We start from the raw sequence: 16,360 nt of genomic DNA on the forward strand, positions 1-16,360 counted from the left end.
AAAATTAGTCGAGTGTGGTGGCACACGCCTGTAGTCCCAGCTACTCGGGAGGCTGAGGCAGGAGAATTGCTTGAACCCGGGAAACAGAGGTTGCAGTGAGCCGAGATTGCGCCACTGCACTCCAGCCTGGGAGAGAGAGCGAGACTCTGTCTCAAAGTAAAATAAAAAGACATACTTCTATTTTATTTCCGGATGTGATTTTCCAGCAGGCAAATAAATACAATGGGGAGAGGGGGAAGGAGGGGGATCCTTATAAATTAGAAACAGTCCCAGGTTGGGGGAAGGTGGGCGGGCTGGCAGGGAAGGTGGCAGGCAGGGAGCCCACTGCTGGGCACAGTGCCTGGCTTTGCACCCTGTGCCCCCAGGCTCTGCCAGCTCCCCTCAGTGGCTGGCTCGGTTCCGGGGTCATAAGGCACTGCGGTGGTGGTGGAGCCGGCTTGCTGCTGTCCGAGCCAGAGCTCACAGGTCAGTCACTTTGTTCTCCACCAGGGCGGCAACCTGCTGCAGGCGGCAGGCCAGCTGCAGCTTCTGGCCCACAGGGTCCTCCTCCAGGGCACTGATAATCTGCCCGGGCAGAGGAGGATGCCTGTCTGAGCCTGCCCCTCTGCCTGCTGGTCCAGGGCCACCCACCCTGCTTCCATCTCCGCAGGAGCCTGGGGATCCAGCGGGGGCTGCCTGGGGTCCCCCTGGGGAATCCGAATGAAAGCCGAGTCCCTTCCCCAGCCTGGGCCCCGCCAGCATGGGCTGGCACCCGTGCTCCCGCGGGAGGGTCCACCGGCCTCCCGCTCCACTGTGCCTCCCCTCCAGAGTGCCCTGGGCCTCACCTGATCGTAGTACCTGTGGATGTGGTTGTAGAGTTCTTGCAGAGCCTCCAGACAGTGGGGAGCAGAAGTGTAGTTCTGGGGGCACCACGTGGAGGGGGGCAGTGAGGTCCCAGCCTGGTCCTCAAGCCCCAAGTCTCCCCCCTCTGCTCTGCTAGTCTTTCCACCCACATGTGGACAGGCGCACCCCCCGGGCCATGCCTCACCCCGGAGAGCTCAGCCAGAGCAGAGTTCATCTCCTGGTAGCTCGCCGGAGAGCTCTGGCGAATGTCCGCATAGTATCTGGAGGAGCAGACTTAGTTAGGGGTGGGGCAGCCCCCATCCCCGCAGCCCCGAGGCCTCTGACACCCACCTCTCCACCATCTGCTTGTAGCGTGGGATCTCCCGGGCGTAGAGCAGTTTGTTCACCGGGGAATCCTGCTCCAGAGGGAGGGGAGGCGCTAGGCATGAGCTAGGAGGTGAAGGCGCCCCCGTGATGCTGCCACTGCCCACCCAGAGCTCTGTGCAGAGCCCTCTAGGCTTCCCCCATAAGCCTTTCCTCCTCAAGCCCCTGCCAGCTGCTGCTGCTGGCACTGCTCTCACCCGGCCCACTTTATGCTCCGAGGTGGTACAGGAGTCAATGAAGGTCTGGGCGATGACAGCAAGGATGGCGTCCACGTTGTCCGACACCCGCACATCAAAGATGAGCTGTGGGTTCTTCAGGGCATTCACCCAGAACCGCAGCAGCAGACTGGGGGCACAGGGCAGGTGTGGGTGTGAGGCCCTGGCCTGCCACTGTGATCTCCGCCCCATGTACTCCAGCCTACTGGCAACACATTCGGGGCCAGGGGCCACTGGAAGCTGGCCTGGTGGCCCAGGTGACCTGCGCCCTAGATCTTCTGATAAGTTCCAGAAACCCCAGGTGGGCGCATCCACCCTGGGAATGTCCTGGTCCCTCTGGGACTCAGTGGACCATGTGCACAGCAGGGGCGGGGCAGCAGGAAAGGCACCTGTTAGTCTTCCAGATGTGCAGGGTCCCTGGGTCCTCGATGCCATGCTTCTCTGCTAGCTCATCCAGAAGGTCAAACAGGTACTTGACGGCGATGGGGATGGGCCGGTTCACACTGAGAATGGCCTGGAAGGTGTCGTCCACAAACTTCTGCAGCGTGCCCTGCAAGGCAGGGGATAAGGGCCGTGTGGAGGGCAGGGTGTGGGGGCCGTCCACGGCTGAGGCTGCCCCTGCCCCTCCCACTCCCTGGCTCGGTCGGGGTCCCAGGCCGAGCCTCCTCTCAGGCCCAGCCGCCCAGGCTGCTCCAACCTTCATGGACAGCAGACGGGTGAGGTAGATTTCCGGAATGGCCTTGGCCCTTGCTGGCTCCCGCTCCCGCAGGCTGCTGCACCGCACCTTGGCCCCTTCTGGCTCCTCGGTGGCTTTCACCAGGTGCCAGAGGCACACCCCCCCCTCCTCGCCATCCTCCAGCGTGGGGATGTCTGAGGGCACAGGAGCCTGGCTTCAGGGCTATACCCCCTGCCCCTGGCCTGGGATGCCCAGTCCACTCCCCCGACAAGGTGGGGCAGGGTGGGGACTAGAAGAAAGGAAGGAGAGATGGGCAGAAGATCTCGGTGGGGTGGGGGATGAAGCTGAGGCAGATGCATGGCCAGGAGTTCTGCTTGCCCAGCCTGGACTCCAGTGACCCCAGGTCAGGGCCGACCCTGAGGGACTCACTCTCTCCCAAGGGGCACCTCTGGGCCAGGCTCTGGGAGATGGTGCTGCCACTGTGCAGTTGAGGGACGAGCCCCACTGTTGCTCCATCTGGGACCTGGCAGAGATGGGGAGTGGAGGCTGTGCTGACCCCTAGCCAGGTGCCTACACCGCTGCCACCCTGCCCTGCCTCACCCTGCCCCGCCCCAGCCCCGCTGCTCTGCCCACCCCACCACTGCTCACACCTTGTAGTGCTGCAAGGTGTTGAGTCTCTTCCAGTGGTTTTGGGTCACGGAGGTCAAGTCTTCATCCGATAGGGTCAGGTGACCAGCCAGGCCCGAGCGCCACTCTGGAGGGAGTCAGGGAAGCAGACAGTCTACAGCCTGCTCGCCATGCCCCACACTCATAGTAAGACACAGCTGAGGGGCTCCCGGTGCCGGAGGGGTAGGGAAGGGTCCCTGGGGTGGGTGGGCAGGGCTGGCTCTCTCACCAAGGTCTAGGGCATGCACTGAGGGCCTCTGGGAGAAGGGGGTGCCCTTGTAGACTTGGTCCAACACCTTCTCCTTGACCTGGGTGACGGTGTCCGTGTCGAGCACCCGGGCTGGCACGCGCTGCATCTCACTGCTGCCTGCGGCCCCGCCAGCCCCGGGCCCCACCAGCACCATCAGCGTCAGGGGCTGGAACTCCACGTCCTCCCGCAGCAGGCGGCTATCGTTCAGGGTCCGTTTGGCCTTGCCTGTCACGGCGTCCACGGGGCCTTTGTCCACCTGGTACTGGATGGCCCGGAAGAGCATGTACAATGGCTCACCAGCCACCTCCTGCACTGCCAAGATGAGCCAGCATCAGCCAAGCGAGGGGGGATCGATGACAGCCCTTTTCGCCTCTGCCTCGCCTCCAGCCCGGGAGAGGGTTCAAAGTCCTTCCCTTTCCAAAGCCCCCCTTGCCGGGCCTTGGTCAGGTAGGGCGCAGGCAGCAGCCCCCACATGGCAGGAGGGGAGGAGTCTGCCACTCAGGGCTGGGGGCAGGCGGGACAGTGCCCCTCACCCTCAGGAAGGCGTACAGGCAGATGGACAGCCAGTTGGTGAGCAGTTTCTCCACCATGGTCTCTGTCCTGTGGGGAGCCGGCCACAGGGTCAGGCCTTTGTGCCTGTGTCCCTGCTGAGGACATCTCACTTTCCTCCCCCCCACCTGCTGGGGCTTCCGGGCCCCACCCGCCCCTGGACAGAGCCCGCCCAGGGTGCGATGGGGGCAGGTCTGTGGCAAGCCCTCACCCCCGCCACTGGGTCCAGGTCAAGGCCAACCTGCGTAGCATGAGCTTGGGGTTCCTGTGCACGTGATGGGCCGCCAGGTCACCCAGCAGGGTCCTCATGATGTCAGTCAGGTACTCCAGCTTGCCGTGTAGCGCTAGCGACAGCAGCGAAGCCACATGGCAGCGATCCCTCTGGGAAAAGCTGGACTGCGCCTCCAGGGTGTGGATGAGCTGGGCAGGGGTTGGAGGCTCATCCCGGGAAGCCCCACTCCTCCCCCACCTTTGTCTCAGGCCAGTAGTTCCCCAGCCCCACCTCCTTTGCCCACCGGGGACTCCTGCCACACGGCCCTCACCGTGAGGAGGAAGAGCTTGCTGTTGAGCAGGTTGGAGAGCTGCGTGAGACCCTGGCACACAGTGGCACAGCGGCCGTCCTCCCCTGGCCCTTCAGGCTTGGGCTGCAGCGGGCAACCGCCATGGCCAGGGAAGAAGGCGCGCTCGGCGTAGGTGCGGTAGTCCAGGAAGGGGATCCCACTGGCCTCCAGGTCGCTGCTGAGGTCAGTCATCTCCGTCATGAGGTCTGCGGGCCAGGAGGCGCCGAGGTGTGAGTTCAGGCCCCGTGGGCACCCTGTCCCCCCTGCCTCCGCACCCACCTGTGAACTCCTTGCGGCACTGGTCTCCCACGCCGGTCTCCAGGCTCTCCAGCTGCAGTAGCACCTTCTGGTAGTCCCGCAGGGCCTGCTTGCTCTTGTGCCTGCAGCCCGGGGTCAGCATCAGCCAGGGCCAGGGCCAGGCCAGCCGCCCGCCAGGGCACCCTTGCCAATGGCGAGGAGGGAAATGTGCTGGGGGTGAGCGGGTCTCACCTGTACATGAGGGTGAGGAGGAGCACGGCGGCGATCAGCACTGCAGCACCCATGCCCACGCCTGCCTGGGCCTCCACGGGAAAGGCAGACAGCGGGGGTTCAGCCTCGTACTGCACAGGGCCCAGGGCCAGCTGCACATTGCCCATCTGCACCTGGGGGGGCAGGGCTCCTGAGTGCATGCCGGCGGCACCCGGTCCACGTGCCCACCCAGGGCACGGACTCACCACGAACTGTGGCAGGCCGGAGCCATTGGCAGGCTGCGGGGCGTGCGCAGGCGGCTCGCAGTACAGGTGGGTGCGCGTGAGCGTCTTCACCAGGCACTCGCCGAGGCCGATGTGCACACGCACCTCCTCCTTGCTGATGCCCAGGTTGAGGCCCTCGCCCTGGGACACACACGGGAGCGTAAGCCGCTGGCCCCCACAGAGGCGGCCTGAGCGCCCTGGAGGGCAAGGTTGAAGGTGGCCCTCACCTCCACATCCAGGACATGGCCTGGCTTGAGGCGGTAGGGGCGGGCAGGCCCCTCGCGGCTGAGGGGTGCCAGGCGGGGGTTGGGCTGGTACAGGAAGCCCTGGCCCCCACTGGCGCTGGCGAAGTCCACTTGCACGTTGTCTAGGGTGAAGAAGACCCGCTGCGGGCGGGCCGTGTCTGGCACAGCAGGGCTGCGGCACAGGAGGAGGCTGGACGAGTTGACGGAGCAGACGGTGGAGCACTGTGGGGCATTCAGGGCCGGCCGCAGGTGGAGTGAGCTGGGCTCCACTATGCGCTGCCAGGGGCATGGCGGCCTCCCCTCCCCCTCCCCACTGGGCATGGGCATGGTCGGGGACAGCCCTGTCGCCTGCTGGTGAGGGGCTCACCTGCAGCAGCCCCCCACCAAGCTGGATACAAGCCTGGGGGTCGGCCGCAGGGGCTCCACAGCTGCTCCTTGGCCCTGGGTCCTGGGGCTGGGCCCTGGAAGCCTGCACCTCTGCGTCAGCCTCCAGCCACACAGACAGTAGGGGCCGCTGCACTGCGTCTAGGCCGGTGCCCCTGACACGGATCAGTCGCCCACCCCTGTACCAGGATGGCAGTCGGGTGTGGGTGGGCGGTGGGCAACACAGCCCAGCCCCCATCCCACCTTCCCTCCTGCCCGGTGCACAGGCTGGCCTGTGGGCTGACCCTCACCCCCGGAAGCTGGCACTGGGCTCCGCTGCTACAAGCCGGGGGTTGGCGGTGTAGCGGAAGGGGCTGGCGAGCAGTGTGCGCTGGGCGTGGCCAAACGCCACAAGGACCGCTGCTTCTCCTGGGACAGCCTGGGGCCTGGTGCGGCACACAATGGCCTCCGGACACACTGGCTCCAGGCTGCGGGATGGGTAGTGGGGTCTCTCATCTCGGCTCTAACTACCCCAGCCCTGGCCCAATCCCCGTAGGAGAAGCCCTACTTTGCCTGCCTTGACGGGGCAGGGACCACTGGGGGTGGCCACAGCAACCACTTCTCTGAAGGTACCACCCCCACTGTGTAGAAAGGACACCGAGGCCTATGGCAGCCAGGCCGGGACTCACATGGGACAAGGTTGGCCACCGACGAAGGCACTGGTGTTGCCACCTGTCTGGAGGTGCTGACCTCGAATGGTGAGCTGGGTGCCCCCTGCCTGGGGGCCCCAGCGAGGACTCAGGCTCAGCAGGACAGGGTCCTGGGGAACAGCGCGGGCTGGGTAGGCATGGCAGCCCAGCGTGGCCCTTTCACCCACCTGGGCCATGCCCAAGGCCCTCTGCTTCTGAAGCACAGGTCATCTCTGGGCCTCACCTCCTGGGGCCAAAGTGGACCACGCCCTCCTTCCCGAGGCCACTGCACACTGGCCAGCTTCCTCCCACCCACCCCTGCCGCCTGGGGAGTAGGAGTGGGGCTCTTTCATCCTCACTACCACTCTGCCCCCTTGGGACAGCCTCCTCCCCACCACAGCTCACAGCCCGCAGACCTGGAGCTCTAAACTCTCAAATCCAGTTGCCTCTTTGGGCAGAACCCACCCGGGAAACAGTGTCACCAAGTGCCCAGGGCAACGGGTCCCGAGAGCTTCGTGCCCCAGACTGGCCTGGCTGCCCACCTCCCTTCACATGCCATGGCTTCCCTCCTAGACATGCAGCGGTGCTTCCTGCTCCCCACAGACCCAGCTTGACATCCTCATTAGGCGCCTGTCCTTCCTGGCCCTCCCTCCTACCCTCCCCTGTGTAGGGCACACCTGGGAGGCCACTGACCTGGTAGGTGAAGTGCTGGCTTGAGATGCCTGGTGGCTGGCTCTTAATGGCCACCCGGACGGGCCCAGTGGTGCCATTGGGGGCAGGAGATGTCACACACACAATCCTGGAAAGCCGAGGCCTGGGAGCTGCTCAGGGCCCAGGGACGCAGGGGACAGCCCACCAGCTGCTACCGAGCGCACCTTCTCCACCCCTCCCCTGACCGAGTGCCCCAGGTTTCTTGGCCACAGGCCTTCCTTATCTCTGGGTGGCCATCTCTGAGGGCCTCCCCACCCATCCTCACCCTCCAAGTGCCTCACCGGGCCGAGGTGCGGTAGAGAGAGGGCTCAGGGTTGCAGGGCCGGCTGGCCACGCTCACGGCGTACTGCACGTCGGCGAAGGCCCGGCCCAGGTTGGAGCCCAGGATGGTGAGGGCCAAGCCTCCCTCAGGGGGACCGGTCAGGGGCTCGACCTGCAGCAGGCAAATGATGGCAGATGGGATCCCCCGCACCCCCACCCCACTCTGCAGTGCCGGGTGCCCGGCCAGCCAACCAGCCCAGCCAGGCCGAGCTGCTGGGGTTTGGGGGCCTGGGGCAGGGCTGGTCTGATCATGGAGGATAGGACAGTGCGGGGCAGGAGAAGTGGGGGCCCCGGCAGGAGACCTGCACTCCACCCTAGGGGCGGGGACTCACCGCATCAATGCTGGGCGCAGGACACAGCAGCTCCACAGCCCCCAGTGGGCACAAGGGCCCATAGCGACAGGCAGGCTGGCCGTCAGCACACCACAGGCAGCCCAGGCTCCTGTTGGCCGCTTGGCAGTGGCTGCAGTCCGGGTGGCCCATGGCACAGTCGTACAGGATCACTAGGGAAGGTCAGGCAGTGTGCTGAGCGCCTCCTGTCTGCCACCCACCCTGCCCCACCTGCCTGGCTGCCCTCAGGCTCACCATAAAGAGCACGGGCGTTGTCCAGCCTCTGGGCCTTGCCCTGGGTGACGTAGATGGGCACTGGGAGCTCCCGCTGGGACATGGAGGGGTAGAACTGTGGGCAGAGTGTGGGGTCAGGCTGGGTGCCCACTCAGGGCACTTCTGACTCTTGTCTCCTCTGGGCCACCCCCAGAATGAATGTGATTGTTCCCTGCCTCTCCCCCAAGACTGGGGCCCAGGGACAGAGGCTATGGCTCTCCACAAAGATGGCAGATCCCTGAGGGTCTACGGGAGCTTGGGGGCAACAGGGTTTGGAGGGCAGCCACTCACCTGGTGGGCCTGGCAGTGGATGAGGCCTGAATCCCCTGCTGTCTCCTCCAGGGTGGCCGGCAGCCCCCGAAGCTCTCCAGGCAGCTCCAGCCAGCAGTGGAAGGAGGCAGGCAGGCCCTGGGGAAGGACGCTGTCAGGAGCGTGGACACGCTGTGGCAGACCCCACTGCCCTGCCCCCTTCCCTCCTGACGGCTCACTCGGAAATGTTGAAGGTTCCGCACGCGTAGGGCCAAATGGCTCTCCCAGCCCACAGGCACCAGGTGGGGACCTGCCAGGCCTTCGACCTGTGGGCAAGCCCCTGGGCCACGCACCTGGACGTCCACCTGGGAAAACAAGAGCCCTCAGCCTTTCAGAACTCAAAGGGCCTACTGCTGGGCGGGTCTGGGAAGGGTGGAGAAGGGACAGCCCTGTCTCTGCCCGAAGTTCGGGCCCACCCACCTCCTGGGCGCTGTAGATGGTCCTCTCGCCCTCTGGGCAATGCTCTCCATACACGCAGTGGCTACTCTGGGGGCACCAGTGACACCGCCAGATGCTGCCCACGCAAGCACGACACCTAGAGGGGCAGGGCAGCTGCTCAACTGAGTGCCCTCTGGGGTTGCCACCCCTACCCCAGGAGGCGGGCCCAGGGACTCACGGGGCAGCTGCCTCCAAGGCCTGGACGGCACTGCAGTCATAAAAGGAGAAGTTGGTGGCAGCCACAGCCACGTCCTCGAACATCAGGGCCAGGGGCACAGTGACGTGGTCTGGGAGGGGACAGTGGGGGCAGGACAGGTCAGGTGGCTCATTACCCCTCCAGCTTCCACCCCAGCCCCTACCCCATGGGCCACTCACCTGTGCCTGGAGGGTTAAGTGGCACCTGGTCTTGGGGAGGGGTGACACAGGCCACGTGGGGCCCTTCCACATGAGCCAAGCTGTCATAGTCCCCGAACGCACAATGGAAGTATTCATCTGCATCCAGGATGGGCAGCCGGGGGATAGACAAAGTGACCTGGGACGCAGCGGGGAGAAACCGGGAGATGGAGCCAGAGCAGAGGGGGCGGCCACTGCTGGGGGTGGCAGCAGAGGCCATGGGAGAGGAAGGAGGACGGGAGGCAGGCGGGGTTCATGCTCCAGGCAGTGGTCATGCTGCCCAGAGGGCCCAGTGGTGGTGGGCGGCTTACCTGGCCCTGCTCCTGGCGGGGGTGGTGGCCCGGCAGCAGGCTCTGGATGTGCAGGCAGTGGCTGTCCTCCTCATAGCTCCACAGCCACTGGTTTGGCTGGCCCGCCCGCCCGCACTCGCCCTTCCGGGTACACCTGCCAGGCAGGGGTCCATTAGGTCACTGTGGGGGGTCCTACACTCCAAGGATGACTGGCAACAGGGGGCTGGGGAGGCCGGCCCAACTGGAGTGCAGTGGGGTGCGATGAGCAGGAGGCGTGAAGGGGACTGTGCCCAGAGAGAAAGGGGCCAAGCAGGCAGGGCCTCATGGCCGAGGCACGGGCTCCAGCCCTAAGGGGCAGCTGCGGCTGGGCTGAGGGACACACAGCGACTCAGGGCTGCCTTAAAGGATTCCTGGGGCTGCCGTGTGGGGCACTGGCTGGAGGACAGCTGTGTGGGGGTTCTGGACCCTGGCTGGGGCTGCTGGGATGAGGAGTCCACAGGCTGGGTGGTGTCGGAAAAGGGGGATGCCAATCAGGTTCACTGCTCAGTGAGATGGGGCAGGATGGGTGACCTCCGTGGTGGCCCCGAGTCTCTCCAGCAGGCAGGGTTGGCCTCCCGGCACACCTAGGGTTGGTTCCAGGGGCAGCCTCCTGGCACACACCACCCATTGGCCCAAGCCTAGGCACAGGCCCCGTGCTCACCTGCCCTGGAGGACACACCAGCCACACAAGGGGTCCTGGGCCTGGAGGCAGCTGGCACAGTCAGGGAACTGGGGGCAGGATGCCACAGGTATCCGGTCCACCTGGAGGGGCAGCAGAGCAGAGAGGCAATGGGCACGAGACTCGGGCCGCGTGTGCTGGCCCCTTCAGCCCCAGGATGGCCCTCACCTGGTGGGCAGTCAGGACATAGAGGTGACTGCCACTGCTGTCCAGCAGCAGGTCTGGGCTGATGGCTGAGCCTGGAGGCGCCACTTGCTGGGAGTGGTAAACCTGGCCCTGGGGGCCGTGGAGAAAGACCTGAGTGGGGGGACAAGGACGAGGCTGGGCCAGGTGGCCAAAGGTTGCCCATTCTAGGGACACGCCCTCCTCCCAGTGGGGGTTCCTTTTTAGAGCCGGTTCCCCTTCTTGCCGGGCCATCGAGGGAGGACACATCGCTTCCCCCACTCGGCACCCTCAGGCCTAGGACACTGTCCAGGGAACCATGACACTGGGGCAGCAGCGGCACCCTGGGTGAGGCCCTGTGTACCAGGGACAGTTCTGCCAGGTGGGAGGGCAGCTATGGGGAGACCAAAAGGTCACTAGGAGGCACCACACCCTGCCCACCTCACCCAGCCACCCCAGCCACCTTCACCGTGAGCCACCACCAGCTGGTGAAGGCCGGGCTGCAGGGGGCAGTGCCCAGCCAGCAGTCACTGTGTGGCAAAGCCCCCTGACCCAACCATGGGATGCGGGCTAAAAGGTGGTGGTTGCTGGGGGCTTCCCTGAGCCTCCGTGGCCAGGGCCACACCCAGCCGGACAGCAAGGCTGGGCCCTCACCTTGTGCAGCTGGCCCTGGGTGTCCCCCAGGAAGGCTATCATGTGCCCGTCTGCCTGTAGGGCTGCCACGGCGCTGACCGGCTGCCCGAGCTTCAGCAGAGGCTGGACCTCCAGGGGCTGGCGGCCAGCAATGGGGCTGGGGGTGTGCTCGTCGCCGCAGGGGTACGACTCGGGGGAGTCCTACATGGCAGGGAGTGGAGAATCAGCCCCCGGAAGAGGGCAGAGAGGCAGTCGGGGGGATACTCAGGCTGCCAGCGGGAGGAGACCCAGGCACCCTGGGATGACCCCAAGGCCCAGCAATCAGGGCCGAAGGGCCAGGGCACCTGGCAAGCTCATAGCATCCAGAGGGAGAAAGGCGGAAAGAAACGGGTGGGGAGCGGGCAGGAGACCTGGAGACTCAGCTGACCCCTGACCGAGAGGTCGGCTGGCACTTCCCATGGACGGGCACCCCTGCCCAGTGCTGAAAGATGCCAGCCATCCACAGAGAGACGGGGGATGGAAGGGCATGCCACTCACAAGGGGCAGGGTGACGCAGCGCGACGTGACGCCGTACTCCACGGTGGCTTCCTCTGCACCGCTGGGGCCCCGGCCGCCCGCTGTGTAGCAAAGTCTCCGGGCCTTCTCCATACTGGCACCCAGCTCCACCATGGGGAAGGCGCAGAGCGCCGCCTGGGTGCCCCTTGGGCCCGCGGCAAACGCCCCTAGCAAGGTGCCCGGGGCAAGGAAGGCGGCCTGGATGAGGCCCTGGCCCTGGCAGGCGAGGGGGACCTCCACGTAGGAGTACAGGTTGGTGTCCCCCAGGCAGACGCGAGCCACGTAGGAGCGGTACTCAGCCTGGGCCCGGGCCCCTCGGCGGCGGAACACAAAGTAGGCGGAGCGGGCGTCGGCAAAGGCCCCCACGTAGCTGTTGTTGTAGTCGGAGAAGTCGCCCACCACCAGGCGGCCCAGGCCCTCGCTGGAGAAGGGCTGAGACCCGGCCAGCTGGCGGATGGCCAGGGGTGGCACCCCTGCCGACAGCTTGCCCGCCAGGCCTCTGGCCACAAGCAGGAGGTCCCGGCCGGGCAAGGGCACCACCAGCCCCACCGTGGCCACTCCCGGGGTATTGGCAGCCACAAACTGCCCGTCACCGGGGTCCTCAGCCTGGTACAGCACCTCGGTCACATCCCCAAGGCGCCGTGTCTCACACACGCCCTGCCGCACCTGCCCGCAGGCCACCAGCTCCTGGGCGCGGCTGCTCACCAGCAGCAGCTGGTTGGCATTGTCAGTGAGCTGGGCCTGTGGGCACTCGGCCGGGTCACGGAAGGGCACGCAGTCAGGGCTGTCGATGACAGGGCCAGTGACAGCCACGCCCTCGACCTGCAGCTCGGGGCTGAGCTGGAAGAGGCGGTTCACTGCGCCGACATAGAGTGTGCCTCGGCCAGGTGCCAGTGCCAAGTGGTTGAGAGTGGTGTTAGGTGCGGAGAAGCGATGGGCCCCTGTCAAGGGCAGTGGCGGTGGGGACAGCAACAGCAGGAGGAGGCAGAGGCCGAAGGGAGGCCAGCGAGCCATCACGGGGGCCTGTGAGAGGGCACAGGTCAGGGCAGTGGGAGCGCAAGGCAGATAGAGGACCAGAGGAAGGTGGAAGGTGGAGTGGAAAGAGGCCAGGGTGCTCAGGGCCAGGGAGGGAGGGAGGCAGAGAGATGGAGAGTGAGAGACAGTGAGCGGAGTCAAGGAGACAGAGGGGGCACAGAGAGAGGAGGACATAAGGAGGGACAAAGACAGTGTCCAAGAGCTGGAGCGAGAGGCAGGGAGGGGTGCATGCATGCACGCACGAGCACACAAGGAGAGAATTCTTTCATCTCCTACTTGATATGCATGTAGATTGTTGAAGGGGGGCAGGTCCTGGAAAGCCACAAGAGCACTAACAGAGGGACTGTGAGTCACAGAGGGGGCAGGGATGGAGAGAGGGCAGGGGAGGGAGGGAGGCCGCAGGAGCTGGAAGGCTGGCGGAAGCTGTGTCACAGCGCGCCCCTGTGCCCACCACCCAGACAAGAGAGATCTAAGTGGGGTGAGAGGAGTGAGGCCATCATGTGCCCCAAGGGACCAGACAGGGAGAGAAATCCTGCCCTGGGTAGCCAGGGCCGGCTGCAAGGAGGAACCCTCCCCAGCTGGGGGAAAGAGCCAGGCAGCCGCGGGCTGAGCAAGGAGCAAGTCAGCGAGGAGCAGGGGTCAGCTCCATGCTGGCGCCCAGCTCCAGGGCAAGGAAGCACTGGGGCAAGGCAGTGGGGGTGCTGGGAGAAGCCAGGGGTGCCAAGGGACAACACAGGCTGCGGGAGTGCGGGGAGGCCTGCTCCTGTCCCATGGGCCCCGGCAGTTTGGGTCTCTCAGGGCCTGGCACAGGGGGCCTCAGTGTGGGAGTGTCCCGGGAGAAGAGCAGACCAGGAGAGCTGGCCGGGGGAGGGGTCAGGGAAGGGGCATGGAGGGGTGCCAGACAGGAGATGGTTCCTGGGTGTGCCTGCTGGGACCCCGGGGCTGAGCCCCTGAGGGTGAGAGGTGAGAGCAGCCCCTGCTGTGGCCCCTCCTGCCCTCCACAGAGAGATGCCGCTCTGGGTGTGGGGTCACATGCTGACCAGGAGTGGGGCCGCTGGGACTCAGGGCAGAGCAGCGCCTGGAGGAAGGCCCAAGAGCCCCTTATCTCAGGAACACAGGCAGGAAGAGCACGGACATTTCCTGCGGACCCCGGGCTATCTGGGGCAGTGTCTGCCACGAGGGAGGCTGCAGCCTGTATGTCCTGGGCCTGGCCACAGCCATCCTGCCCTACCCTGCCCCTCCCAGGAACATTTTTGGGGACACCGGGCCTGGGCACTTACCATGAAGTGGTGCAGCAGAGGGGTCTCCTGGGTGGCGTGGCACATACGCTCAGTTCTGCTGCCCGAGGGCAGTGGCGATGGGCATGAGATGGCTGTGGGGGGGCATTGTCCTGAGTGGGAGGGAGACAGTCGAGGCTCAGCCCCATTCGAGCTGGCCTGGGGAAGGAGGGGCGGCGGTGGGGGTGGCGCCCAGGGCCTGGCGACCGGGCTCCCTCACAGCTGGCAGCTTTGTCAATAGTGGCCTCCACCACAACAATGTTCCCTCTGTCCAGAGGCCAGGCCAGGGCCCCACTCGCTAGTGCTGTCACCCCCACTGGGCTGTTCTGGACAGGGGGCTCCTTGCCACTTCCCACCCTCAGGGAGCCACCCCCGGGATCCGGGGACAAAGGGTTGGGGTTTCCTCCAGCCAGCCCTCCCCCTCTGGCCCCGCAACCCCTGTGTCACTAAGCATGCCCCTCCCTGACTCCCCGGGTCCCTGTGAAGGGCATGGGGTGGGCCTCGGAGCCCCTGCAAATGCCAGCTGGTAGTCTTGGGGCCTGGGTGAAGTGCCAGACCTGGCCCTCAATGCCTGCCTTTGTCCAAAAGATCTTCCTCCACACCCCCGGCCCAGCCCTGCCTCTGGGGACTGGTGAAGTGGTACCAGGTACAGCATGGTGGCAGCGAGCAGGACCACGGGAGGAGGCTGCTTGAGATGGGCTGAGGCAGAGGTGTCCACCCCACCCTCTGAAGCACGATCCTGCTGGCCTAGATGCCATCCATGCAGGGGATGAGGAAGGGAGGGGCACCTAGCAGCTAGCCCCCCGTCACCCTCATAGGCCACCCTGGCCAGTGGCACAGGAGCAGGTGCACTGGGGATGGGGTCTCTGCCTCCCCCACAGCACGGCAGCAGTAGGCTCCAGGGCAAGGTGGCAGCGGGCTGCTGCCACCTGGCTGGGCCAGTTGGGTGGCTGTGGGGGTGGGGAGCCAGGCGGGCAGCCTCTCTACCCTGTACCCTGCCCGAGGCTGGCACTGGCTTTCCCATTTTCGGGGAAGAAACATGGTTCCCCACCTCCTAACCCCAGGGCTACCGCTTGGGGGACACCGTGCTCCCCGGCACCTAGTGCTGTCGTCAGGCTGGGCCGACACCCGAGGGCTCTTGCCCGACCCGCCAGTTGGCCTTGAGACCCTAGCTTCTCCTTGGCCCGAGCACACCCTGATGCCTTGCCCTGAGGCCTGGTAGCCCCTGCACCCCAAGCCCAAGCCTGCCCCAGCTCTTACCTACCTGGCGGGCCACCGGCGAGGGCCAAGTAGCAGCTGGTGGTGCCAGGAGCACGTCTCACAGAGCCCCAGCCTCCCTCCCCACAATGCAATCGTGCCCAGTCCGACTCATCCCAACAAGCCTGGCCAGGCAGCCCAGGCTCTCTCCGCCCGCCCCTTTGCCCGATGGCGTAGGGCAGGGCGCTGCTGCCCTCTGCTGGCCGCAGCAGGCATGATGGAGGACTGACCGTGGGCACCTGGCAGGTGAGAGACGGCAGCGCCCCCCATCGGGTGGGCATTCCATAACCTGGCACGAAGCACCTACTGGATGCCAGGCTTGGGCTTGGCACTGGCACCATTCAGAAACGAACACAGGTTGGGAAACTGAGGCACGGGAGGTTAGGAAACTTGAATAAAGTCACACAGCTAGTATGTGGCAAGGCTGAGTCAACCACAGGGCCCCTTCACTTAACCATCAGGCTACATGGCCTTGAACCATGAACCTTGGCAGGCGTTGGGCAGGAGATGGAGCTGAGGCCTACCCCAGGCCAGGCCTGCACGTGACATGCCCACGTGGCGTTGAGGAAAAATCTGTGTTTCCTACAGACTGGAACACACGGTTGGTCTAGGGCTGTCTTCCAGGGTGTGGCGGAGGTCAGCAAATCAGGCGGGGTCTCTGTGGCCAGGCTTGAGAACTTGAACTTGCCTTGCCATGAGCAACTGCAAGCTGGTGGCCCTTGGGCAGAGAATGTGGGGAGGCCTGGTCCAGTGGTAGTCGTGGGCATGGAGAGAGGTGGGCGTGTTCCAGAGGCGCTCTGGGGAGGCAGCATTCTGAAGACTGTGCGTTGGACCCAGGGCAGGAGGCAAAGGCAGGAGAATCCAGGCGACCCTGGGGCTTTTCTGCTGGGGCACCGTTCCCCTGTGGCAGGGCCATCCACGGAGGGGCCGGCAGAAGTGGGAGGACGGTAAGACTGAGGGGCCCATGAGGGAGGAGGAAATGGCGATGGGGCTGGGGAGGCCTGGGGGTGAGAAGCTTGGCTCAGGTGACTGGAGCCCTGGGGGCGGCTGGGGTATAGGGCCAGGTGTTCGCCCTGGAGCTCGAAGGCCCAGCAGACTCGGGGTATGGGTGCTTCCCTGAGCAGCTGTGTCATTCTTTCCAACCTGCCTGGAGAGAAATGGGGCACAGAGGTGGGTGACTTGCCCAGGGCCATGACCTGACGTCGTTTCTTCAGAGCGCATTCCACAGAGATGGGATTTGAACCCGGGCATTCTGGCACGGGCCACGCTCCGGACCACTGGGCCCCAGATCCACAGCCTCTCACCTGCAGTCGCTGAGGATGTGGAGGCAAACCAGGCAGGCCCATGGGAAGGGACCACTAAAAAGCGAGTGAGCAGCCGGCAAGGGGTCTCTCCCCAAGAGGAAGGCCAGGCAGCCTTGAAGGGGCCAGGGAGGGATCTGGAAGCTCCAGGAGGGGAGGCCTGGGGGAGCCAGCTGGCCTCTCTCCCTCTCCCTGTCCTTCCCCCCAT

General features: G+C 65.5%; 1 protein-coding gene across 6 annotated transcripts; it reads right to left on the reverse strand.

Moving 5' to 3' along the window:
• Window positions 1-156: 156 nt before the first annotated feature.
• PLXNB3 (plexin B3) lies at window positions 157-14,960 on the reverse strand. 6 transcript variants are annotated; one of them, XM_032757910.2, is made up of 36 exons: window positions 14,859-14,960; window positions 13,598-13,689; window positions 11,265-12,305; window positions 10,749-10,928; window positions 10,101-10,229; window positions 9,915-10,015; window positions 9,236-9,368; window positions 8,907-9,063; window positions 8,710-8,818; window positions 8,514-8,628; window positions 8,273-8,398; window positions 8,076-8,192; window positions 7,767-7,860; window positions 7,515-7,684; window positions 7,143-7,294; window positions 6,844-6,949; window positions 6,151-6,281; window positions 5,773-5,949; window positions 5,466-5,661; window positions 5,081-5,320; window positions 4,836-4,994; window positions 4,612-4,763; window positions 4,402-4,502; window positions 4,105-4,328; window positions 3,804-3,982; window positions 3,547-3,613; window positions 2,993-3,320; window positions 2,748-2,851; window positions 2,527-2,620; window positions 2,119-2,291; window positions 1,811-1,971; window positions 1,404-1,551; window positions 1,174-1,238; window positions 1,028-1,103; window positions 825-899; window positions 157-564 (listed from the first exon to the last, which is right to left on the reverse strand). In XM_032757910.2, the coding sequence occupies exons 2-36, from the start codon at window positions 13,640-13,642 to the stop codon at window positions 460-462; spliced, it is 5,730 nt and encodes a 1,909-aa protein (XP_032613801.1). In that variant the 5' UTR covers window positions 13,643-13,689; window positions 14,859-14,960; the 3' UTR covers window positions 157-459. The 6 variants fall into 6 exon arrangements, 4 of the variants coding, with proteins under 4 accessions (XP_032613801.1, XP_032613802.2, XP_032613799.1 ...); XM_032757911.2 differs by having other exon boundaries at window positions 4,612-4,757; window positions 13,598-13,707; XM_032757908.2 differs by having other exon boundaries at window positions 13,598-13,707.
• Window positions 14,961-16,360: the final 1,400 nt, after the last annotated feature.

This window comes from Hylobates moloch, unplaced genomic scaffold (assembly GCF_009828535.3).
Source record: "Hylobates moloch isolate HMO894 unplaced genomic scaffold, HMol_V3 SCAFFOLD_7, whole genome shotgun sequence".
Lineage (NCBI taxonomy): Eukaryota > Metazoa > Chordata > Mammalia > Primates > Hylobatidae > Hylobates > Hylobates moloch.

Excerpts from the sequence above, each read along its gene's own strand:
- PLXNB3 (XM_032757910.2), bottom strand. The coding sequence starts at position 13,642 with ATGTGCCACGCCACCCAGGAGACCCCTCTGCTGCACCACTTCATG. Across the intron at positions 9,064-9,235 it reads CCCGCCAGGAGCAGGGCCAG|GTCACTTTGTCTATCCCCCG; the intron begins GTAAGCCGCCCA and ends GCTGCGTCCCAG. Across the intron at positions 1,104-1,173 it reads TACAAGCAGATGGTGGAGAG|ATACTATGCGGACATTCGCC; the intron begins GTGGGTGTCAGA and ends CTGCTCCTCCAG.